This window comes from Grampus griseus, assembly GCF_964374135.1.
Source record: "Grampus griseus genome assembly, chromosome: 10".
NCBI lineage: Eukaryota > Metazoa > Chordata > Mammalia > Artiodactyla > Delphinidae > Grampus > Grampus griseus.
Genome location: NC_139004.1, coordinates 88937450 through 88963306, shown reverse-complemented (window position 1 = coordinate 88963306; position 25857 = coordinate 88937450). Strand labels below are relative to the sequence as shown.

At 38.7% G+C, this 25857-nt stretch overlaps 1 protein-coding gene across 1 annotated transcript in view; it reads right to left on the bottom strand.

The window, feature by feature from the left end:
* CHL1 (cell adhesion molecule L1 like) overlaps nt 1-25857 on the bottom strand; it is a gene marked incomplete at its 3' end in the record, with an annotated part of 133439 nt that overhangs the window by 16434 nt on the left and 91148 nt on the right. Inside the window, exons 11-18 of the mRNA XM_082664751.1 lie at nt 20844-20984; nt 20414-20525; nt 18858-19024; nt 14320-14485; nt 8125-8249; nt 4360-4461; nt 3979-4176; nt 2369-2439 (exon numbers count right to left, since the gene is read on the bottom strand). Coding sequence (XP_082520877.1) covers nt 2369-2439; nt 3979-4176; nt 4360-4461; nt 8125-8249; nt 14320-14485; nt 18858-19024; nt 20414-20525; nt 20844-20984 — 1082 coding nt within the window. The remainder of the gene's footprint in view (nt 1-2368; nt 2440-3978; nt 4177-4359; nt 4462-8124; nt 8250-14319; nt 14486-18857; nt 19025-20413; nt 20526-20843; nt 20985-25857) is intronic.

Sequence of the window (25857 nt, the reverse complement as noted above, 5' to 3'; positions counted from 1 at the left end):
ATAATAGAACATGAGCTAAATAAAATAAACTGAAATTCATTTTTGACTGTAATATAAGGTTCACCCATTCAATGAGTAAATGCATATTCATTAACAAGCTACATACAAAAGTCTGTATATTATTTTCCTCCACTGAATTTTTCAAAATGGTATTGTTTTATTTCTCATGTATTTGCTTATCGTCTGTCTCTCCAACTAAGATTATACATTCCAGGAGAACAAAGACTTCTTTTTAATTGCCATAAATAAACCAAGGACCTCATAATACATTACTTTTATTCATATTTAATGCTAAAAAGAAAACATAAAACAAACAAAAATTAGGGACAACTAGTCTGTTCCCATTTAACCCTTTTGTGCAAGTTTTGTTTTTTTTTTTTTTTTAAACAAATTGCTTCTCTCTGGTCATTATCTTGTAGACAGGAATTATTTTGTGAGTCAGTCTTTGGATGGGATCTGGTAATACGTTCACAGTGTGCGCTTGTCAACTTGGGGAATTATCTGGCATTTAACTCCTTTTTACACGATAATCGATGCAAAACAGTAACTGATGAGTAAATGTACTTAAACTTCACTGATTGTGCTTATAGTTGTTAGATCTCTGACATTTCAAAATGATATGAAACACAATGGAATATATTATGAATTGTCAACATAGTTCCAAATCTGAGTACTTTCTTCCTCTGGTCAATTAATTACTAAATTACATGTCATTTACTCTTCAAAGACAAATTGTAAACACTTTCATGGTATAATCCCATTCTTCCAAGAAGAGAGCATTAGCAATCAGTCTTATATATCTTTGGGGCGGGGGAGAAGAGTGATTTATGAATAAGATCATCAGTAAGAAGGACTGCAGATTCCTGCCCCCTTTTCATTACTGACTCAGGGCATGGCATCTGGATAAGGTCACTAAACTGACAGTCCCAGCTTCTCTGGACAGAATGTAATGCTGATACCATGGAGCTACTGTAGCCCTCCCAGAGGAGTGGTGAGGATTAAGGAGCTAATGTTAGTGGAAAATGGTATACTTCTTTGAGGATCTGACCTGGTAATGATACACTATTACTGTCATCTAATCAATCAGTTATATCATCTCTCTTACAGAAATTTCCATGGAATTTAAAAGAAGAAGTGATACTCTAAAAGAATAAGATACTAACATAATTTCAAATTCTAAATTAAATAATCATCAGGACAATGTGGTAGCAGCTATTTATGGCCACATATTCAAGAAAATAATAATATTCTTGAATATATTTAGTTTCTGTATATTACCAATTTTTGTTTCAAATGTGTAAAACTTAATTTCACTGAAATGGGAATAAAGGGTTAGTTTTGACATAAAATTATTGACTACATATTTTGCAGGTATGGGCAATGTTGTCATGTAAGACCAATATATGATGAAGAAAAAAGGAAATCAAACTTTGTACATTCTAAAATTATTCAGAAAATCACATCTGAAATGAGGTGTGGAAATAATATATTCCACCATACATTCAAAAATGTTTGTAAAATTCAATGAATTCAATGTCGGAAAACTTATTAATCAGAATCTTTGGATGGGAATCTACCTTCAAGTAAGTTAAAATACTTGTTCATCAAACATGTCAAATAAAAGGGGAAAACAGCTTTCCACTGTTACAGAAGAAATTTAGAAATGACATTCAAAAAAATTAAAGTCATCTGAGCAGATATAAGATTTTATGCCAAATTCAAGGAGGAAAGTCTATTTTAATAACTTTTAACAGAGATGTATATAAAGAGAAAATGAGTAGGGTTTGAAATCCAAAGATATTCATGTTGAAATCCTAGCTCTGTTGATTTCTAGTTGTGTGGTGATGGGCCAGTCTGTTTATCAGCCTGGACCTCAGTTTCTGTATCTAGAACAGAGTATTAATGATGCTCTCTTGACAACACTGTTCTCAGAATTTGAAATGAGTATGCAAAATGCCTAATAGTGCTTAGTAAGTGGTGACTATTCCTTGCGAGTCATCCTTTTGATATGAATAATCTTTATTAGCCTATGTACCAAAATTTACCGAAAGACTTTCAGTATTTCTTTGAATGGGAGACGATTTAGAATATTGGTAATAAAAATATTAGGAATTGTAAACTTTGGGGGATGGATTATAACGAAATCAACCTTGTAACCTTTCTTAAATTATCTACCACTGTTAAACTCTATTTCACAACATTCTAATCATGATGATCTTTAAAATATACAAATAAAATATTTTTATAAAATATACAAATCTTAGCCCTTTGTTCTTAAAAGATATTATTCTATCATTATACTTAGCATGCGGACCTAAAAAAAGGAAAAACACACAAAGGTAATAAATAACACAGAAAGAATTCTCACCTCCCATTTGATAATCATTTCCTTGGGTTGAGAAGCTTGAACCCTTATGTTTTGTGGATTCTTGTCTGGAGCTGAAAAATTACAAGTATTAAAATTACTTTTTCCCACTGTATGGTCCATAGATAAATCATCATTATCATCCCTCCTCCCACAAAAAACAGATTTTTAAAAACTTTGATTATATTTGTTTATTTCTATCTGGCCCAGTTTGAAAAAAGACTTACGGCAGTTTTCTTTTTTCCCCAGCTGTACTGAGATATAATTGGCACATAACATTGTGTAAGTTAACACTATGTTAAGATGTACAACATAATGATTTTAGAATGTATATATATCACATATATATATAATATTTATATGTGTATATTGTGAAATGATCACCACAATAATGTTAGTTAACACATCTGTCACCTCACATAAGGCAGCTTTGAAATATATATTTTACTTCAGGGAGTAAAATCGTGTTCATGGAGTGATATAGTGATTATTCAATGGAGAGTGGAAGGTTTTCTTTACCTGTCTTCATTTTAACCCTGCTCTTTAAATTTTAAACCTGGTTTTAAAAATCTAAACCCACTATTTAAATATACATTTTTAGTTTTAAATCTGCTTTACTTTTTCTACTAGAATTATTGTTAGAAATTTTGCTGTGAATATTTGTCTCTAAGTGAATAAAATTAAAGATCATGTATTAATATCAACAGCCAAGTTTTAGGGGCATCAAATAGGAAACAGCAGTTAACGTGCCCATGAAATATATTCAGATGGATCCATTTTATAAAAAAGGGCTAAGTATGGAGTTTAGTGCCAAGATGAATTTACACTAAAATCATACAAGTACCTGATTCAGTTATTATCTCCCCTTGATTTTTCTCAATCCTAAAAGGGAATTCTATCCTAGCATATTTATTTCAGCCAGAGGAAAAAAAACCAGGCTATGACCACATTGATAACCAATCCCAATTCAGTAATACAAATGTCAGCGCTGTCATTATCTTTTTGGTTTATAACATTATGTAAGTCTCATTCTTACAATATTATAGTTTGAATTCTGTATACACTACTACAGCATGCTCATTCTTGAGAATTTTTTTAAAAAGCATCTTGGGAATTTAGATAGGTATTAGATATTCGTTTAGCTATTGAGATACAAAAATACACTAAATGGATAAAATTAATGACACTAGATGCAATGAAAATTTAACAAGCTGCCTATAACATGTCAAATGTTTTATTTCAGGAAGTTGAAATGAGGAGAAAAATAAAGAGAGAAAGTTGACTTTCTCCCTATATACTGAACTTCAATGTAGAACTTACTTTATGGTACCTGATTTTAACACAATACTTAGCTATCAGAAATTACTCAGAGTAATGCTTGTTCATGTACCTCCTTGTAATATCCTGCTATCTATCAAACATTTACATACGACTTTTGAGACTGATGTACTTTAAATTGTGTGCTGTTAAGTTTACAGAACTATTCAAGCTCTCTACTGGGAGAAATCTAAACTCCTACACCAGGTTATCAATCCTTTCCCTCCCCCACCACATTTGTTCAAAGATGCGACAGACTAAAACTTGTTAGGAAGTTGAGGTGTGAACTTACATACCTGCTGGGGGTGTTTCATGATGGTCTGATGGCTGGCTAGGCTGGCTTCTCCCTACTTCATTCACGGCTATGACCCTGAACTGGTATCTCACATATGGAGCCAAAGATAACATGACTGTTGTTTCCTCTCCTTGGACTCTAGTCAATTCTTCCCACCTTCCAGGTTCCTCTCTGTTTCCTTCAAATTCTATAATATACTCTGGCAGTAGGAACATAGAAAAACACATTAGAATGGATTGAGAATGTTTAAGTTATACTAAGATTTATATACAATATTAAACATTTTAAAGGATGTTCTAAGGATAATCCACCCTTGGTGGTATTAATGGCTTTAATATTAATTTTAACTCTGGAAACTACAGTTATCCCAAGTCTTCCCTACCGCTAATATTGCTGTTGTGATCATCTCCAGCCTCCCATGTCAGCCGAACACTTCTGTTCTGTCTTTCAGACAAGTGAAGGTTTTCTGGCGGATCCGGAACATCTGATTAATAATGAAAAATGACGGTGAGGAGAAGGCAGATTATTGCCTTTGTCGATCCCACTTCCTCACTCAGGCACATTGCAAGCCCCCTTCCCCTCGGGGCCCCTGTCTCCACTCTGAACTGCCAAATCTCACCAATCCTTCTGGTTCTATTTCAAATGGAAGGAAGGGTGGGAGGGAGATGCAAGAGAGAGGAGATATGGGGATATATGTATATGTATAGCTGATTTGCTTTGTTATAAAGCAGAAACTAACACACCATTGTAAAGCAATTATACTCCAATAAAGATGTTAAAAAAAAAAAACCCAAAAAACAAATGCAGCTTCCTTCACATCTGTACATTCCTTCCCTACTGTATTTACCTCACTCTATGGTGATTTCCAGTTCTCAAGGGGCCATCTTTGACCATCGGCATCAGAATTTTTTTTTTAGGAGTAGTTATTAATGATGAAGATTTCTGGGCCCTATTTCTCTGGCTTACTGAAAGAGCTGGGCCCAGGAGTCTGCATTTCTAAACAAATGTCCTGGTAGATCTCATGAACAATGAATTTTGAGAAACATGAACTTGATCAAGGAGACCAGTATCTTCCAGCTCATATGCTTCTTTATATGCCTGGTTCATCTCCTGTATGCGACTAAACGGATCTTCCAGAGTAGGAACCATATTTTATTAATTTTTGCACCACCCACAATGCCTTGCACATAAATGTTTTGTGACTAAATAATTAAGTGAAAAATATATTATCACTTCAACCATGCATCTAATTATCATATTAGAGCAATAAATGTAGGCCCTATGACGACAGGAAAATAAGAGAACATGAACTCAGGCTTTCTTTTCTACATGGTTTGGATTTTTATTAATTTGTAATAGTGAGTTATCAGTACCTTATAGCAACTTTTATACTCTGTTGGCCTGGAGTTCTGAAGAATAGGAAGGGCGTTTATACTGGAAGAGGAAGATATGGTACTGAATGTTGTGACAGAGACTAGAAAATTGAGTAGGCGATGACAAATTTTAAGTGTTAAAGTACTTGGAAATTTCTGGTACTTTAAAAATAAAAGGAACAGTAAAAAAAAATGTGATCCCTAATGATCCTAACTTCCAAACTTTGGTTTCAATTCTCCCATGTATTCAAGGACATTCATCTTTTCTCAGAGGAGACAATGAAAGTAGCATCTAATGGGGCCTTCTTATGGGCTCTTCTTTCTCCAAGTGGGAAGCAACATCCATTGCTCCTGCTGAGTATTTGACAATTGTTGGAAGTTTATACTGACAAAAAAATTGTTTTCAATTCAGAGGAGAATGTGTTTATTTTAAAAATGTGGTCAGTGACTGCGTCCACACTGTGGAGCCTTAAATAAGAATTTATTTCCTTAACAGGCTTGAGGATCTCTGAGCTCGGAGAACTTAGGCTCCTCTTCAGCACTTACTAAGGCCACTCATTTCTGACATTTTCTGAACCAACCAGTGCAGCCTGTTGTGTCTGACATTAAAATCTGCTCTTTCCGAGAATCACATGGAGCTACGATTGATGGACTGCAATTGAGACCTAAATGAATGATGCTCTTAAAGGATGTTTCTGGCAAGGCTTCTGAAAGTAACTTCTGTTTAAAATGGGTCAAGCATATACTTTAAAACACTATTTTCCAGGAAAAAGAGTCTTTGAGAAATTATACGTGGATTTGTCATTTGTTACTGTCAGTTATGGGGCTATGCTTCTTAAAATCAGAGGCTGGCCTGAAAATTAGAATGTAAATGCCAAGAAGTGGTTAAGAAAATGCAGCCTATCTCATAGATTGTTTTTTATTATTTTCTTTTCATTCTGAAAACATTTGGTAATTACCTCATAAGTAAATAGTACATGTAATCCTAGCCACTCTTTATTTAAAATGATCAAAATTGAACAGTTCTAGAAGATGGCAGCCTCATTACAAGACAGATGTATTAAATTTCACAAGAAAATTTAGATGGCATGTACCAAGTGGTAGGGACCCCAGTCTCCTTGCCGTTGCTCAAAATACTTGGGGGCAAAGGCCATGGATCCTGACATTGACACTTAAAATTGTCATGCCTGGGATAGACTCCAGTTTACCTTAGGTTCAACTATTTTGTCTGGAGAATTACTACTGGAATGATTACTAAGGATTGAACCTTTCTGCCCCTGAGGTAGCTGAAACGTATCACCTAAAGGTTTCATTCTTTTGAACCAAGTCCATACCACCTACCACCTGGGAACTACATTTTTTTTTTTTTTTTTTGAAAACCCAACATGGTGGCCATTTGCTTCGCTTGAAAGATGGTGGTCATTTATCTCACTTAAAATATAGTGGCCATTTGCTTCACTAGGAGAGAACCTGCCTATTTACTCATTTTTCACCAGCCTACCTCAAAAGAGACTGAATTCTTTCCTCTCAGTCTGTACCCATGGTAGGCAACCTACCTGTGAATCCCAGCAACCAAAGCACTAAAGATACAAATACCTGTTAATAACCAGGATTAATCTAGACATATGGTAAAGGTGTTTAGGCCAAATCAAACCTCTTCTAAGAACTATCAGCAAACTCAAGGAAAACTAAATGGTGCCCACTGAAACAGAACTATGAGAGAAAACTGTAAAAATGTCTTTATCAGTCAGGGTCCCAGCACAGCAGAGAGTAAACAGTTCACACAAGTTAGGGTACTTCAAAGAGATTCTAATCGAGACTCTTTCAGAAGATGTGAGTGGGATATCCAGGGTGGGGGGTGAGGGGTGGGCAGGGCAGTTACTGGAATCCCATCAGAGAGAGCTGTGTGGACAAAGCCTCTGAGAGAATCAGTGACTTTGGCAGAGGGACACACACAGCCAGCCTGCAGGGAGGGATTATCCAGAAAAAACACTGTCTCCCCCCACTGCCTCTGCTGCCAGGGCTCCCCGGTGGCTGAACCGAATGAAAGCTTGAGGGTAGGTGGTTGGTTGGTGTCCACACAGGTCAGGTTTCCAGATTCAGAGAGCTGGTGGACGGTGAATCTGGAAGGGAAACTAGGAGAGCTATCCAACAGACGGTCTAAGAGCTAGCAACATGGGTAACTGCAGGGGTAATTGCATTGATTACACCAGTGAGGTGTGCACATTGTTTTCTAATTAGCATTATTATTTAAAAAAATCAGAGGCCTTTCTTTGCAGAAGAACCCTTGAAGTCCCTCCCTCCTCCCCACCCCGTTCCTGGGACCCTGGGAGCTGAGCTCAGTCTAGGCCACTGGTTTAGGGCAGGGCCAGTGTTTAATCACCACTGGGCCCCTACCCTGACCCCTCCATGCTAGCCCGTCTCCATTCCTTAGCCACATTTCTCTGTGCACTAGGAAAGTGTAGCTCAAGGGTCCTGGGAACTCAAGCATGCTTCAGTTTTCTTTCTGCTGATAGCATCACCTCCCTCCCTCCCACCGCTTCTGGCAACATTACCCAAGTAGAGAAAAGAAGTTAAGCATCAATTAACTTCTTTAGAACCAGAAGAGGCGAAAGCATTCGAAAGTAGGGTCACTCTTTAATTGAAAATTTCAAATTAACAATAAATGTGTACGGGCTTAAATAATCATTGGTTTAATTGCCTAAGAAGAGTGGAATTTAATCGGTAATGGAAAAGAACTGAACAAAGATTTCTTTATTCGTTAGTGCACTTACCAAGGACAGTTACTTGAGTCATAGCAGCAGTGCTATCTAGAGCAGTGTGAGCTGAACACGAGTATACACCTTGGTCTTCTACGGTGACATTAGATATAGTCAAATTAGCTCCATCAATAATTATCCTACCAGGAAAAAAGTGAGTCTATGATGAGGATGAAACAAACAGAAACAATAGAAAAGTAATCCTTTCAAAACTAAATATTCCCAATAGAAAGCCATTTAAGGAAGAATTAAAAAAAAAAAAACTTGTCCCATAATGTAAATTTTATTAGAGAATGCCATACTTGAAAACTGGAAAGTATTATTCAAGCACACACAAATGTCTACAAGCCATGAAAGGGATCAGGTTGGTTGGTTGGTTGGTTTTTAAATTACCAAATCCAACCATCTGTGATTCATGGGTCAGTGATGGAACCATCTTGCCTGGTGTGTCTGAAGAGTGTACCATACCTCACAATAGCTAAGATAAATGTGAGTCATTCTTAAGGTATGTTTAGGGAACCACCTACATAGGATCAACTTGGGTGCTTCTTACAAAGGCAGATTCCTGAATCACACCCCAGTTCTGCAGAACCACAATATCTGAGATGAAGTCTGGCAATCTCTATTTTTGACAACTTTCTCTTTTCTCCATCCTTCCACCTCCCACACTGAATGCACTTTAAGATGGGATAAAAAGTGAACTCTGTGACTTATCTGAACAGTAGATGGCAGACTAGTGCTTCTTTTTGCAAATCATTTGGCTTTTTATTATTTGTTCTCTTTTTGCCAATTTGTAATTGAGTTTACTATATGAATTTTTAAAAAATGAATTACACCTTTACCCTATGTATTGTTAGCATAACTATTCAAGGATTTTTTTAAAAAATAAAGTTCCATTAAATCTGAGATATATTCACAGCAGTGAGCTATTTAATTGAAATAAACAATGTCTTCCTTGTGGGGAGGGAGGGAAAATCGTAAGTAATTTAGTTTCTTAACATAAAACTCATATAGGCTGCTGAAAAGTTCGAGTTATAGAAAACCAATTAAAACTGTAATAAAGTCAAACATGGTTCTGCCCTTTGATTATAGACAAAGTCGGCCCCTTACCCCTCCACCAATCACTGAATGATTTGCAATCAATACTACTTGCTATTGCTAGGCAAGAATCTCACTATAATTCTAATGATAAAGCTTTGACATAGTTTCTCAGTTCATGTTAGTTATGTGTCCATTTGGTACAAATATCAGAATATTACATACACTGACAATTTTGCAAAGTTTACCTTCTTAGATGAAGAAATACAATTTAATAACCTCTTCAAGAGGGCTGTGTGTGCCCTGCACATCTTCTTGCCAAGATTTGTACCCCGGTGTGGGACTGCTTCATGCCAGAAAGAAAGGGCAACTTAAGGGCAACTTTTCTGTAATGCACTGTCTTTTAAAACTCACAAATGTACCTCATTTTAATCAAGGTAGAATGACCCCCTGGTCCTTGAAATCTGGGAGGTATGATGTACACAGGGAGGTTATTAAAAATTTCCTTTGTTGGGCTCAGTCCAGTTTCCAAATCAGAACTTTTGGGAATAGGACAAGGGCCACTGCATTTGAACATGATACCTAGGTACTTCTGGCTCACATCAAAATCTGACAACTATTTGTGTTAGCAAGGATACACTCTGCTGTGCTGAAGTAACAAACAGCTCCAAATTCTCAGTGCCTAAGACCACACTCTTTATTTTCTGTCTTACACTATGTTTCCATCATAGGTCAACTGTATTCTGCTTGAAGAAATCCTTGTTAAGCACATTATACATTTTAAAAATGGTTTCTACTCTGCATAGAACCTGTTCTCTGGCTTCTTCTTCATCTCTGTTCCTCTCAGTCTTTCCCCCTGTTTTTACCTGCTTAACTACCCCCCTTTGCCATCATTCTACAACCTCTCACCCCCTTCATCTGAAATATCCAGATCGCTAGTCCCCAAACCATGTTAACCTCCAGTGTTTTCTTGCTCCATTCCATCTTGTAACAAATTTCACTCCAGGCAATATTAAAAATGTTGCTTTCTTTGGAGACCTGTGTTTGAGGCTCGGTTTCACCAACTATGACTTGTATAATCTTGCACAAAACTTGGAGCCTAATTCACCTTATTTAAGAAATGGGGATAACAATATTTTCTTTCTTTCCAGGAGAAGTAAATGAGGGAAAACACATAAAGTGATTTGTGTATACAGCCTGGCTTACTATGTGCTCAAAGAGTGTTACTAATAATATTAATCAAATTGATTTAATTCATTGTTGGCTTGTAACTAATCACATTTCTTAATGCCCTCAACTCCCATTCCTCCTGCCTTTCTGCTTGAACAAATTACCTTAGTTCCTCTTTTCTTAGGAAGAGACCCTTCTCTATCCTTATAATCTCTGCCTAATCTAATGCCTTATAACCTCTGCATCCTTATCCCCCACCCCTGAGTCCTACCCCATTCATCTGCTGCCATTTCTGAGGGGAAAAAGAAGCCCTTCCTTGATGCCAAGATAAAGCCCTCGCACTTGTGCTTTTGACACCTTTTCCCTCTCACCTCCTATTCATGGACACGTGGACACATCCCATTTCCCTCTGCCATCCCTCCTCCTTCAGGACTGGGTCGTTCACTCTGTCTATGGTCATGAACAGTCCCCGTTACATTTGTTGAGGACAGTCTAAATTTTAAAAGTGGTTTGATAGCATATCCACACTCCATTTCATTTTTCATAACAATATTGTGCTGTCTAGAGCCACCTGCAGGTTAGAAATCCACAGACAATTCCTTGAGGTCATTTCAGCCTTCCTAATAGGTTTACTGTGAGCACAATAGAGGGAAAGCATGTATGGGAGGCACTAACATAACGTGAGGCACCCAGCAGGTATAATGGTCCAGGGTAGCAGTTTCCAATACTTATCATACCCCTGTACGTAACAGGGGACAAAAGGGGAGAGAAGAAGGTATTTTACTTCTCATTTTCCTCTATGTGCCTTTGGGTCAGAAATCTAAGCACTTTCTAGGTAAAAGCTTCTGGTTCCCAGCCTAGTGATAAGGAGAAGGTGTCCCGGCAGAAGGTGAGAAATGGGAGCTTACTAATGGTTCTACAGAAGTTTAGCAGATACCTGTGATCTCAACTCCCTGCTACAATTCCATGTCTGCTCCTGGTTCTAGTCAAGACCAGCCTGCAACAGTCATTCCCAGCCCAGCCCACCCCAAATATCACTTCTGTCTTAAGGAAAACTAGAAGAATGTCTGCACTACTTAGGTGACTCAGAGAGCCAGAGGATCAATTGGGTTCAGCCCCAGCGTCCTGCAGAAGCTATAAAACTGAGTCACACAAAGAGGCTGGTTGGAGAGTCTGGATTCAGGGCCTAAATATGCACGTCGCATTACCAACCAGGCGTGAGTCTGATTCCCTTCTTGGCTGTAACCCAGAGGTTATACGGAAGACCCCAAATAACTGCATGGTTGACAAAACAGGGAGAATCTGGGGGGGATCTGAGCAGTTGACAGATCAACTCACACCTAACCAAAGGCTGAAGATCTCTGTTGCAACGTGTAGCCTGTTAGGTAGCAACAATTATTCTCCTTTTGTGTCACTGACAACTGGTTGCAGTACATATGCTGCCTTTCCACAAACATAAAATACAGAGGAGGGATGAGATGGAATAAATTAAGTACCCAGGGTGAAACCAATCAATGCCTTTATATAAAAGCGGCACACACACCCACAAATACCAAAAAAGACCAAGCAGGTAATAGAAATGAGACAAGACTACCAGAGAAATGAGGAGAATGAATCATCACCGCTAAACTGGACTGAGTACTGAGTATATTATAAGTGCTTGGTGTTCACTCCTAATAACCCTATGATGAAGTGACCTTAAACCATTTTTTTGAACTAAACTATGTTATAGAATATACAACTAAGGCACAGAAAAGTCAGTCAGCTGATCTAAGGTCACAGACCCAATAAGTGACAAAGTTGGGATTCAATCCCAAGCCCCTGGGTTCCAGTGGCCATGCTCTTAATGATGACACTGCCACCATCTCGCCTAAGGAATGCAAGTCTTGTCTAAAGATCTTCAGATTTAGTTTTTCAGAATGATGACTAACAAGACGGCGGGTGAGATTTGGAACAAGGATAGTCAAGTTTTAACCCCTAACTCAGCAACAATGCAAAAGGAAGGGGAATGTCCTCTGCTTCCAAAAGACAGCACACGCATTCACTAAATATTGACTGTTTTCTCTTCCTTTGATACACTCAACAGTGTTTAAATATAGTGCTAGTCAGCGTCTAGTCACACTTACTCTACATTCTCTCTTCTACACTTTTACATATTCTTTACAAAGAAGCTGGAAGGCTCAAAAATATACTTGTCAATAATTACCAATGGGAAGGATCTGAGATATGATCTAGCTTCTACCCATGAGATAAATTCCTATGAGATTGGGAGGTAGAAGAGAAATGGGCACCAGCTCCTCTGGGGCCTTGTGAGCTGACAGTGACTCTGGCAGATACAAGAGCTGGCAGTGCTGGACTCACCAGGAGAACCAGTGGGGTGAGTGGGGGCAGTGAAGACAGCAGCAATTTCCCGACGTGAATTGCAGCTGCAATGCCACATCACTGAGAACCCAAAAGCTTAGTAAGCAGCACCCACAGACCTATCTCCTCCACTCTTTCCAACGGTTTTGTGAGCACCCAAGCCCATGCAATAAATATTCCTCAAATAACAGGAGCTGTTTCTGTTGCCTGCACTCACAGGATGGTACACGTTACATGAAAAATCGGTAGCAAAAATGAGGAGAGAAACGTGTGGAAGTGAAACAAGTACACTGTTTGACCTTTTAAATACTGCCTTAAAGACTGAATGTCATAAGCAGTTTTTATATTTTAATTCAGTGTGTATACTTTTACAACTATTTTTCTTTCAAATGCAAGGTTTAATCCCAAGCAAATATTATGAGATACTATAATAGTTTACCATAAATAGGTGTTGTGTTTTGTTAAATTCTTTTTCTGCATCTATTGAGATTATCATATGGTATTTATCCTTCAATTTGTTAATATGGTGTATCATATTGATTGCTTTGTGTATACTGAAGAATCCTGGCATTCCTGGGATAAACCCCACCTGATCATGGTGTATGATCCTTTTAATGTGTTGTTGGATTCTGTTTGCTAGTATTTTGTTGAGGAGTTTTGCATCTATGTTCATCAGTGATACTGGCCTGTAATTTTCTTTAAAGACATACTAATTTCCAACAAACACATGAAAGGATGCTCAACATCACTAATCATTAGAGAAATGCAAATCAAAAACACAATGAGGTATCACCTCACATCGGTCAGAATGGCCATCATCAAAGAATTTACAAACAATAAATCCTGGAGAGGGTGTGGAGAAAAGGGAACCCTCTTGCACTGTTGGTGGGAATGTAAATGGATACAGCCACTATGGAGAACAGTATGGAGGTTCCTTAAAAAACTACAAGTAGAACTACCATATGACCCAGCAATCCCACTACTGGGCATATACCCTGAGAAAACCATAATTCAAAAAGAGACATGTACCACAATGTTCACTGTGGCACTATATACAATAGCCAAGACATGGAAGCAACCTATGTGTCCATTGACAGATGAATGGATAAAGAAGATGTGGCACATATATACAATGGAATATTATTCAGCCATAAAAAGCAACGAAATTGAGTTATTTGAAGTGAGGTGGATGGACCTAGAGTCTGTCACACAGAGTGAAGTAAGTCAGAAAGAGAAAAACAAATACCGTATGCTAAGGCATATATACGGAGTCTAAAAAAATGGTACTGATGAACTTAGCGGTAGGGCAGGAGTAAAGATGAAGTCATAAAGAACGGACTTGAGGACACAGGGGGAGAAGGGGAAGCTGGGACGAAGTGAGAGAGTAGCAATGACATATATATAGTACCAAATGTAAAATAGATATCTAGCGGGAAGCTGCTGCATAGCACAGGGAGATCAACTCAAGGTTTTGTAATGACCTGGGGGGGGGATTGGGGGGTGGGAGGTAGGCTCAAAAGGGAGGGGATATGGGGATAAATGTATACATTTAGCTGATTCACTTTGTTGTACAGCAGAAACTAACACAACACTGTAAAGCAATTATACTCCAATAAAGATTAAAAAAAATAGTTTACATACCTGCCATCCTCTGTGCCATTAATTTCAAAGGCTTCACCATCTTTACTCCAGGATAATTTTAAACTGTATTTCAAATGTGAGTCACATTTGCTCTCACAATGTAATTCAAGTGTGTGTGATCTGGGGACACGAGGATTCTTAGGAGAAACTCTAAGTTTTGTAGCATCTGTTTTTACAAAATAAAGATACTAGTTAGAGCTATAGAACACAGCTTACTTTGCTCTCAAGTGCCTGCAATTTAATCAACCAAATTGGTCAACACTGATAGTTAAATCCTCATGCAATGTTTGTCACACTGTTATTTCCTAACATCATATGTCATTACTATTTTCATTCCTTCCAAGCCAGGGCACCTGGGTAGAAGTATTATATTAATAGCAATTTCCCAAGAGTGTAAGCAAGCAAATGCCTCGGGATATTGAAAATAATATAAATTGTCTGGTGCTTCTGGACATGTGATCAAAATACCATAAAGAGGAAATCAATTAATTTTCTATTACCTTGTTTATTATTAAGTCAAATCTGAGGTTAAATGGTAAAGCCCATGCATAGATGAACTAACAACATGAAGGTGTGGAACACGAACATAAGCACCATGAACATGGAGGCTTTGCTTGTTTTGTTTCATTCAAGTAACTCCAGAGCCCAGAAGGGAGCCTGCGTACAGTAGGTACTCAATACGTATTTGTTGAATGAGTTACAGTGAGTCATATTTGGAAAGTAAATTAGTAATATCAATAATATGAATAAAATACCTAGGAATAAAAATAAAATACCTAGGAATAAACATACCTAAGGAAACAAAAGACTTGTATGCAGAAAACTATAAGACACTGATGAAAGAAATTAAAGACGATACAAACAGATGGAGAGATATACCACGTTCTTGGATTGGAAGAGTCAACATTGTGAAAATGACTATACTACCCAAAGCAATCTACAGATTCAATGCAATCCCTATCAAACTACCAATGGCATTTTTCACAGAACTAGAACAAAAAATTTTACAATTTGTATGGAAACACAAAAGACCCCGAATAGCCAAAGCAATCTTGAGAAAGAAAAATGGAGCTGGAGGAATCAAGCTCTCCAACTTCAAACTATACTACAAAGCTACAGTAATCAAGACCGTATGGTACTGGCACAAAAACAGAAATATAGATCAATGGAACAGGATAGAAAGCCCAGAGATAAACCTATGCACACATGGTCACCTTATCTTTGACAAAGGAGGCAAGAATATACAATGGAGAAAAGACAGCCTCTTCAATAAGTGGTGCTGGGAAAACTGGACAGCTACATGTAAAAGAATGAAACTAGAACACTTCCCAACACCGAACACAAAATAAACTCAAAATGTATTAAAGACCTAAATGTAAGGCCAGACACTCTGAAACTCTTAGAGGAAAACATAGGCAGAACAGTCCATGACATAAATCACAGCAAAATCCGTTATGACCCACCTCCGAGAGAAATGGAAATAAAAATAAACAAATGGGACCTAATGAAATTTAAAAGCTTTTGCACAGCAAAGAAAACCATAAACAAGATGAAAAGAGAACCCTCAGAATGGGAGAAAATATTTGCCAATGAAGCAACACACAAAGGATTAATCTCCAAAATATACAAGCAGCTCATGCAGCTCAATATCAAAAAAACAACCCAATCCAAAAATGGGCAGAAGACCTAAATAGACAATTCTCCAAAGAAGATATACAGATTGTCAACAAACACATGAAAGGATGCTCAACATCACTAATCATTAGGGAAATGCAAATCAAAACTACAATGAGGTATCACCTCACACCACTCAGAATGGCCATCATCAAAGAATCTACAAACAATAAATGCTGGAGAGGGTGCGGAGAAAAGGGAACCCTCTTGCACTGTTGGTGGGAATCTAAATTGATACAGCCACTATGTAGGACAGTATGGAGGTTACTCAAAAAGCTAAAAATAGAACTACCATACGACCGAGCAATCTCACTACTAGGTATATACACCGCAGAAACCATAATTCAGTAAGATTCATGTACCACAATCTTCATTGCAGCTCTATTTACAATAGTCAAGACATGGAAGCAACCTATGTGTCCATCGACAGATGAATGGATAAAGAAGATGTGGCACATATATACAATGGAATATTACTCAGCCATAAAAAGAAATGAAATTGAGTTATTTGTAGTGGGGTGGACGGACCTAGGGATGGTCATACAGAGTGAAGTAAGTCAGAAAGAGAAAGACAAATACCGTATGCTAACACATATATACAGAATTGAAAGAAAAAAAATGGATCTCATGAACGTAGGGGCAGGACAGGAATAAAGATGCAGACGTAGAAAATGGACTTGAGGACATGGGGAGGGGGAAGGGTAATCTGGGACAAAGTGAGAGAGTAGCACTGCCATATATACACTACCAAATGTAAAATAGATAGCTAGTGGGAAGCAGGTGCAAAGCACAGGGAGATCAGCTTGGTGCTTTGTGACCACCTAGAGGGATGGGAGGGAGATGCAAGAGGAAAGGGATATGGGGATATATGTATACATGTAGCTGATTCACTTTGTTATACAGCAGAAACTAACACAACATTGTAAAGCAATTATACTCCAATAAAGATGTTAGAAAACAAAACAAAACAATATAAAGCTCAAACGTTGGTACCGTGGCTGTCTTGGAAAATGTCTGTTTCTTTATAATTGTTTCAAAACATATAATCCTTACTCTTAAGGACAATATTAAAGGCAGATATACTTTACCCCAATGTGGCACTTGGTAATCCTCTCAGAAGCTAAATCTCATGAGCTGACCTCCAACTCCACAATCATGTTCTAATATTTGCTATCTATATGTTAGTCAAGAAACTGATTAAAAATTGAGGTGTTAGTAAAATTGAGTTTTTGATATTCCAAGCATGAAATCTGAAGAGGTTATCAAATTGAATTAATTTCAAGTGAATTACTAAACATCCTAATTCTAAATTTAAAGGAATCCATTGAATACTAATTGATACCATTTAATAAGCACTTATTTCATTTAACTAGACTCTGTGAAGAAGTTTACATTCATTGTGACATTTTACAACAATTCTATGAATATTAATATCTCTACCTTACCGAGAAGATAACTTAAGGTTAAAATGAAATTAAGTAAGGATACTAATATTTTCTAACTAGTAAGGGACTGAGCTGTGATTTGAACTCAAGGCTGGAAAACACCAAAGCTCATGCTGCATAGCCTCTTATTCAATTCCATTCCTGACATTCCTTTTTCATATGTGAAAAGTATGCCCTTAATTCTCATGGATACGGTTCCTATATAACCCTTACGTATACAATGGACATGAGAACAGACCAAAAGTTTATGAACGTGGCCTTCTCTCTGGCCACTAGCAGTTTTGAGGTCCACTTTGGGCCAAGCACTGTTGGGCAATAGGAATGTGAAGGTTCATTTGGATTCCAGACTTCACTCATTATCTTTCACCTGGCGGAGTTGCTTATCTTTGATCTAGCTTGGTTTTACAAAGTATAAAAAGAATCATCTTCATTGATGTTATAAGAGCATTTTAAAAATTGCACATACCACTGGAAAATGCAGAGAGACATCCACTATAAGTAAGCATCAATGAATATTAGTGTGCCTTAAAAATATAGTCCATGGGGCTGGCATGTTGGGTAACTTAGGGTATAGAAAAAAATACGACGGAAGAATAAAAGAAGGAAAGAAGGGTGTGCGTGTGTGTGCAGAGAGAGAGACAAATGTTAAGGTAGCAGTGAAAACAGATGATTAAACAAATATGTACCTGTTATCTAAGCAGAGGTAGTAGCAGGCCATGACAGTGACCTGTCACAGGAAATACAAACCCTCCCTCCATTTACTATAGAATCTTTCTATTCTTTGTGTTTCCCTGAAAAGGGTTCTCTGAGCAATTTTAAAATCAAAATACTGCTGATGCCTGTGGATCTGGGTTCCAGTAAGCCTGAATCTAGGTGCTGAGAGGCCCCTCTTTGGGACACTGACATATCTTGGCACATACTTAACTGTGGGGAGAAATTACAAATGAAACAGGCTGCTTGAACAAGAGAAAAAATACAGAGCTGTTTATGACTCAGAAAGAGGACAAAACTCTGCTCACTTTGTCATGCCGGAGTCTTTACGAAACTGATCCTTTATGAGTTTATTTGTGAAATTTTTAGTTCAAAGAGTTAAATACTGGTGACATTACATTGAGCTGGTTATTGAAATAAAATAGAGTTACAGGAATACACCAAAATAGAGGACTTTTAAATATTGCCGGTCGTCCATCACCAAGAACACCTAGTTCCCTCTTACAATTGTATAAAGCCATGGACACGTCATCGACATATCCGATAATTCTTGTGAGGGTCGTTTAGATGAAACCCAATCTAGGAGTTTTGAAACAGTCTAAAGAAATTTAACAGATGCCCGAACTTACATCATATTGTTTCACTTGGGAAAATGAAAAACTGAAGCCATGTGACAATTCATGCAAAGTAAAAACAAAATAAAATTACTTCTAATATCCAAATTGGCTGTGACTGCTGTTTTTCCTTTAGCGTTTTCTACCCAACAAGAGTAGGAGCCAGCATCTTCTTCTGTGGTCTCGCTGATCTGTAACGTGCCATTCTCATGGAAATGATACCGTCCACCTTCAAGGGGTTTTGCTTCTTCCACCTTCTGCCTATAGAAAGTATAAATCAATGTGGGTTTGATAGAATCCTATACTCTTTGGCAAACTGGCGGCTGATGTCATTCAGTCTTATCCCTTCTTCAGGAGCTTAGCAGACCTTATGAAATGTTCCATTAGAGTTCACAATTTTTCCACAATAGGTGATAGGGTATACATCTTACCTGCCCAAATAGACTGTGACTGGAGGAAATCTGTGTCTGAGCTCTATGCTTCTGCTGTATTTATAACAGCGCTCAGTACCACTTTACATCTGTCCTCAGAGTTTAATAAATACTTTCTGCCTTACTGATGGTGAACCCTCTAGTTAGTCATTGCTTCAGGGTAGTAAATGGGAAAGCTGGTCATTGAACGAGATAATGAACATTCTGAACCTCCTTCTGTCCTAGAGGAACGTTGGTCACTCAGAAATATTATAGGCCAGGAAGTCTTTCCTGTCCTGTGGACATGGATAACATTGACCCTCATCACCCAGAGTCATTTTCTCCTACATTCATCCATTTTCTAAGCATTTGCTGCCCCAGCTTGATTCTCCCTATGCGTTTCACAGTCAGAGGCTCCCGGAGAGAAAAGATGCAAAGGACAAAGTCTGGCTGCTGTTCACACGAGATTTTCCAGGGCGGGCGCTAGGGTAAGGCAAGTGAGGTGCTTGCTTCAGAGACAAAATTTAAGGTTGCCAAAACAAAAATCTCAGTATAATCAAGATAAATATTTTAATGAGGTATTTCTAAAAATCAAAAATAATACAAAAGAATCCACAATGAACAAAATATCCAAATTTTAAATAAAGATAGAATCTGACCCTATACTTGGATGACCTTGCCTTGCTCTCCTCATTCGAATCTCAGCCCTGCAGAGCCCTGGGGAAAATTATGTAAGACTAGTTTAAGCAAGTTTTTCTAGTGAAGGAACAAATATGGTAGATTCATACAATGGTGTGTTTGAAGTTACTATACCAACTAATATATCGAAATTAAATTCAAAACACATGTTGACAAAGTTTTAAACATAGGCACTTGGAATGAAATGCAGACTTAACAATTATTTAGATAACACCCAAAACAACAACAGTAATGTATGACCTTAGATATATCCGTAATGGAGACCTAAACTACCTATAAAATTGTCTTAGCAATCACTTCAATTTTTTGCTTTCCTTTGTGAGCAAAAATGGCTCTCCATATTTCCCCATGTGAGAGAATACTACAAATCTAGTCAACAGTGCCAGGAAAGGTAGGTAAGTAAGTATGCTACCTTAGTTCTCAGAGGCGCTCGCTACATGTAATAATAACTTGACACAGTGCAGCCTGTCAAGTGATGGATGAAGAAACAAGGCACAATCTACAACTGACATTCTCTTAAGAAAACCGTGTAACAGCTTACCAGGACACAATTGCCTCGGGCGAAGCAAAGAACTCACAGTGTAAGAAAGCACTGTACCCCACCACCGTGGCATAATTTTCTTCATCTGCAGTTTGTATCAATGGACGGACATCTATTGGAAAACAATATAAATGCAGTTTTAAATGTTCATATAATACAAGCAAATGTTTTTCTATACCCCAGCCATATTAATAAGGGAAAATAGTTGAATATCACAGTTCGTATTCTTGAATTGGAAAGTATCCCAATGCAATACATTTTTGGAAGTATAACTTTTAGTACGAGGTCTCATGCTCAAATGTAAGGTGAAAGGTACTTTGATTTTTCCCAACGTTTTATGTGCCAAGAATTCAATCTACTTGTGAGCATGACCGTGAACATTTTCCTGTAGAGAAGAGCAGACAAACAGTCTGCTCCCAAGTATGCTTACCTACAACGTCGATGTTGGCATTGGCAAGGATAGTGCCATGGACGTTCGAGGCTTCACACTGGTACACAGCAGTGTGATTCGGTTGCACATTGGTAAAACTGATTTCCCTGGGGGAGATGACATCACCAGAAAATGGATTTCCTACAAGAGATGAAAGACTGTCAGTGTGATAAAAAATAGAACCTAAAATATTTATACACTATTCATTAAACGTGTCACACAGTATTTATATTTTAAGACCAGTTTAGGGTGAGTAAGAGTTCATTGAAGCCAATTCTTTAGAATTTCTTAACATCAACCATGATTTTTTCTTTCCAGACCCTTCTGCAATTTCAATCGTCCTTCAAGTAAGTATTTTTTGCCAAAATATGTGTTGATCTCTAGCTGTCTGCCTCTCCATACCCACATCCACAACAAAGATTCCACATTTTCTGTTTAGCACTCAAGTCCCACTATGAACTGAATCTCACTTACTCTTGTCATTGAAGTCCTGATACTGCCCAGCGTAAACCACATGATCAACACAGCTGGATCCCCCCAGTCCACCAATATTGACTGCTATCTTCCCCCTTGACATGTTTTTCCTGTTTCACTTCTCTGCCCTTCTGCAATTTTCCCATCTACACCATTCATTTCAATTGCCCTGCTTTGCTATTTAACCACTTCAGATAAATAGCTCATATATTTCATTTTCCCAGGAGGACTAAACTCTTCTTGAGAGCACAGACCAGGTTTTCTACCTTTTCGGCAATAAATCTTACCCCACTGCTTATCCATGTGTAATTCTGGAAATACCTTTTGCAAGTGAGAAAATCTAATATTTATGGTACTTTATATATTTTTTAAATTTATTTATTCATTTATTTATCTTGGCTGAGTTGGGTCGTCGTTGCTGCACTCGGGCTTTCTCTAGTTGCGGCATGCAGGAGCTACTCTTTGTTGTGCTGCACAGGCTTCTCATTGCGGTGGTTTCTCCTGTTGCAGAGCACGGGCTCTAGGCGCACGGGGTTCAGTATTTGTGGCACAAGGGCTCAGTAGTTGTGGTTCGCAGGCTCTAGAGCACAGGCTCAGTAGTTGTGGCGCACAGGCTTAGTTGCTTCATTGCCTGTGGGATCTTTCTGGACCAGGGCTCGAACCCCTGTCCCCTGAATTGGCAGGCGGGTTCTTAACCACTGCACCACTAGGGAAGTCCCTACGGTGCTTTAATTAAGGGCCAGTGAACTCTGTTGGATACAGCACATGTGTTATCTCATTAACTCTGCTCAGAACCTGCAAGATCAGTGCCAGTATGGCCAGTGAGCAGGTCGGGGGGACTGTATTTCAGTCAATACCACATCCCACAGCATTTAAAAAAAATTATTTATTTATTTATTTATTTGTTGTGGTGTGAGGGCTTCTCAGTGTGGTGGCTTCTCTTTGTTATGGAGCATGGGCTCTAGGTGCACGGGTTTCAGTAATTGTGGCACACGTGCTCAGTAGTTGTGGCACACGGGCTTAGTTGCCCCGCAGCATGTGCGGATCTTCCCAGACCAGGGCTCGAACCCATGTCCCCTGCATTGGCAGGCGGATTCTTATCCACTGCGCCACCAGGGAAGCCCCATTCCCACAGCATTTGGCCATGTGTCAAAGCACGTGCCGTGCTCTGAAACTACAAACAAGAAGTGGGAAGAGAAACATATTAGCTAGGAATGTTGAATAAGGGGCACAAATGTTAAAAGTTTTCATTTATGGGCTTCCCTGGTGGTGCAGTCATTAAGAATCCACCTGCCAATGCAGGGGACAGGAGTTTGATCCCTGGCCCAGGAAGATCCCACATGCCACAGATCAACTAAGCCCGTGCGCCACAACTACTGAAGCCCACGCGCCTAGAGCCCATGCTATGCAACAAGAGAAGCCACCGCAATGAGAAGCCCACACACTGCAATGAAGAGTAGCCCCTGCGTGCTGCAACTAGAGAAAGCCTGCGGGCAACAATGAAGACCCAATGCAACCAAAAAAAAGAAAAAGTGACGATGCTAAGTTTTAGGTCATAGAAAACATTGAATATTACATAATAAAATAGAAGATCTTTTTAACATCTTTATTGGAGTATAATTGCTTTACGATGGTGTGTTAGCTGCTGCTGTATAACAAAGTGAATCAGCTATATGTATACATATATCACCATATCCCCTCCCCTCTTGAGTCTCCCTCCCTCCCACCTTCCCTATCCCACCCCTCTAGGTGGTCACAAAGCACCAAGCTGATCTCCCTGTGCTATGCAGCTGCTTCCCACTAGCTAGCTATTTTACATTAGGTAGTGTATATATGTCCATGCCACTTTCTCACTTCGTCCCAGCTTACCCTTCCCCCTCACCATGTCCTCAAGTCTGTTCTCTATTTTATTCACGTCCTGCCCCTAGGTTCTTCAGAACCTTTTTTTTTTTTTAAATTCTTATACATCATTTTTCCCTCTGGGAGTGAGAAATAAATACATCTTTACACTTAACTGTGAGCTCCATGGGGGCAAGACCTTGTCTATGTGTTGTGCACTATGTTCCTAGTGCCTAAAGAGCAGCTATCACAGAGGAGGCAGTCAGTAAGTATCTCTTGGAATGACTGAAACATTTTTGTTGGGTGGCATTTTACCCATGGCCGAAAAATAGCCCCTGAAAGATGGCCACAGTCTAATCTCTACAACGTGTGAACATTTTACCTTATGGGGCAGAAGGGACTTTGCAGATGTGATTAAGGTCAAGGACCTTGAGATTGGATGATTATCCTGGATTATCCAAGGGGGGCCAAAGGAATTATAAGGCTCCTTATAACCAGAGAACGTTTCCTGGCTATGGCCAGCCAAAGAGAGATGTGACTACGCAAGGATGGTCGGAGAAACGCAACGTTGCTGTTTTGAAGTTGGAGGAAGGGAGCCGTGAACCAAGGAATGTGGGCAGCCTCTAGGAGCTGGAGAAAACAAGGCATGGGTTTCTCTCCTAGAGCCTCCAGAAAGAAGCACAGCACCGCTGACACCTTGATCTAAGCCCAGGGAGACTTGCGTTGGCCTTCCAACCTACAGAATTGTAAAATAATAAATGTACACTGTCTTAAGCCACTGAATTTGTGGTAACTTGTTATGGCAACAATAGAAATTTGACACAACACCGTAGGACAATGTATCTCTTAAGAAGCATCAAGATGAGTAGCTCTTACAAGTTTTTTAACGTTAAAAAGAATTGTGTCTTTGATCTCATCCTGTACTCTCACACCCTACTTCGAATTTAACAAATTTCAGAGTAAACCCCATCATGCTGTTCAGTTCTTATACCATGTGCCCCATGGTAAACTGAGTCTGCATAGCATTACAAAAAGAAGAAATGAGACTATGGCCTCCTGTTTGGGTGACAAGTAACTAAACATTGCTCCAGGATGCCTTCTGGGATAGGTATGGAAATTGCAGAGTATTGTGGCATACAGACTTCCAGGAGCTTCCAGAATTCTAGAAAAATTCTAAAATTCTTTATCAAACAAAAACCACTAGTCCTGACCTAAGTTGTCTTTCGTCAGCTCAAAGGGCAAACATGCAATATAGGGAGAGAAACTTCAGCTCCGGAATTAATCATTTCAGTTCCATTTATGGCTCTAAATTCACTTGGGTTGTGTCCTCAATCAAGTAAGTAATGTAATCTCTGAGCCTCATTTGCCACATCTACAACCTGAAGAATAAAATTATCTCCTTTGCAGGGTCCACTAGGAGGCTCAGAAATATTGGATGCAAAGTATTTGAAAAAGGTTAGGCTTGTAATCAATAATAGTAATCATTTTGATTTAATTTTCAAATATTCTATATAAAGGATATGTAATTGCTAAAAATATAAGCTTAAAGAGATTTCAAACCCTTTAGTGATCCACTGTCATCAAACATCCCAATTATAAATGGTTATGACCTGTTGGCAGGGAAGCAAGGAGAGCTGTGGAAAGAACATGGAACATGGGTTCCAAAAATGTGGCTTTGGTTCTAGGTCTGCCATTACTCAGCTGTGCTATCTTGCATTAGTTTGTCTTCAGCCTTGATGTGCTCACCCATCAACAAACGTGTTGGCTCTATTTTGTATATAAATCCATAACCTACCTGTTACTACTACCAATCTAGCCCAGTATCTTTTAGGCAGCTCCTAATTGGAGTCATACAATTGCTTCTCCATTCAGAGGCCAGAAAAATTCTTTGTTAATAAATTAGATCCTGTCACTCTTCTGCTCTGAATAGTCCAAGAGCTGCCCACCTTACTCACAATAATATCCCAAGCGCCCTTTTGGACCTTCCCCTTTACATATGATGTGGTCCCTGCACCTCCGGACTAATCTCTCCCAGCACTGCCCCCTCCTCACTCACTTGGCTTCAGCCATACTGCAGTCCCTGCTTTTCCTCAACACTCCAAACACACCTCAGGTCTTTACACTCACTGACCTCTCCGCCCTGAAAGCTCTTTCATAGGTAGTTGCATAGCTGCATCACTCTCCTCTTTCAGATCTCTACTCAAAGGAAAATAACCACAAGGATCTTACTAGTATTATCCTAAAATCGGAGAGCAGCTCTAGGTCCTGGACTTCTCTTACACCCACCCCTTCCCCAGCTAGTTTTCACTTTACCACACTGATGTGTTTACTCTTCTATTGCTTATCTCTCCCTACTAGGATGTCCGATTCATGAGAGCAGGGACTGGCCGTTTTATTCACTGCTATCTCCCAAGCAACAAGGCCAGTGCCTGGCACAAAGAAGGCATTCAATAAATATTATTGAATGAAATAATCAATCTGTTAAATATGAATAATCGTACTCCCTTTAAAAGGCTCATGTGGGGACAAAGCAGTACGTGAAAGTTCTTCGTAAACAGCCAAGTGCTATTCGAATATAAAATTTTATGATTCTATGTTCCAGAAAATCTGCATTTTTTGTTTTAGCTCCCTTAACATTCTTTATAAACAAAAGTTGTTTTCATTTCTGATTTACCTGAAGTCTTATTTTTCATTTCTTATT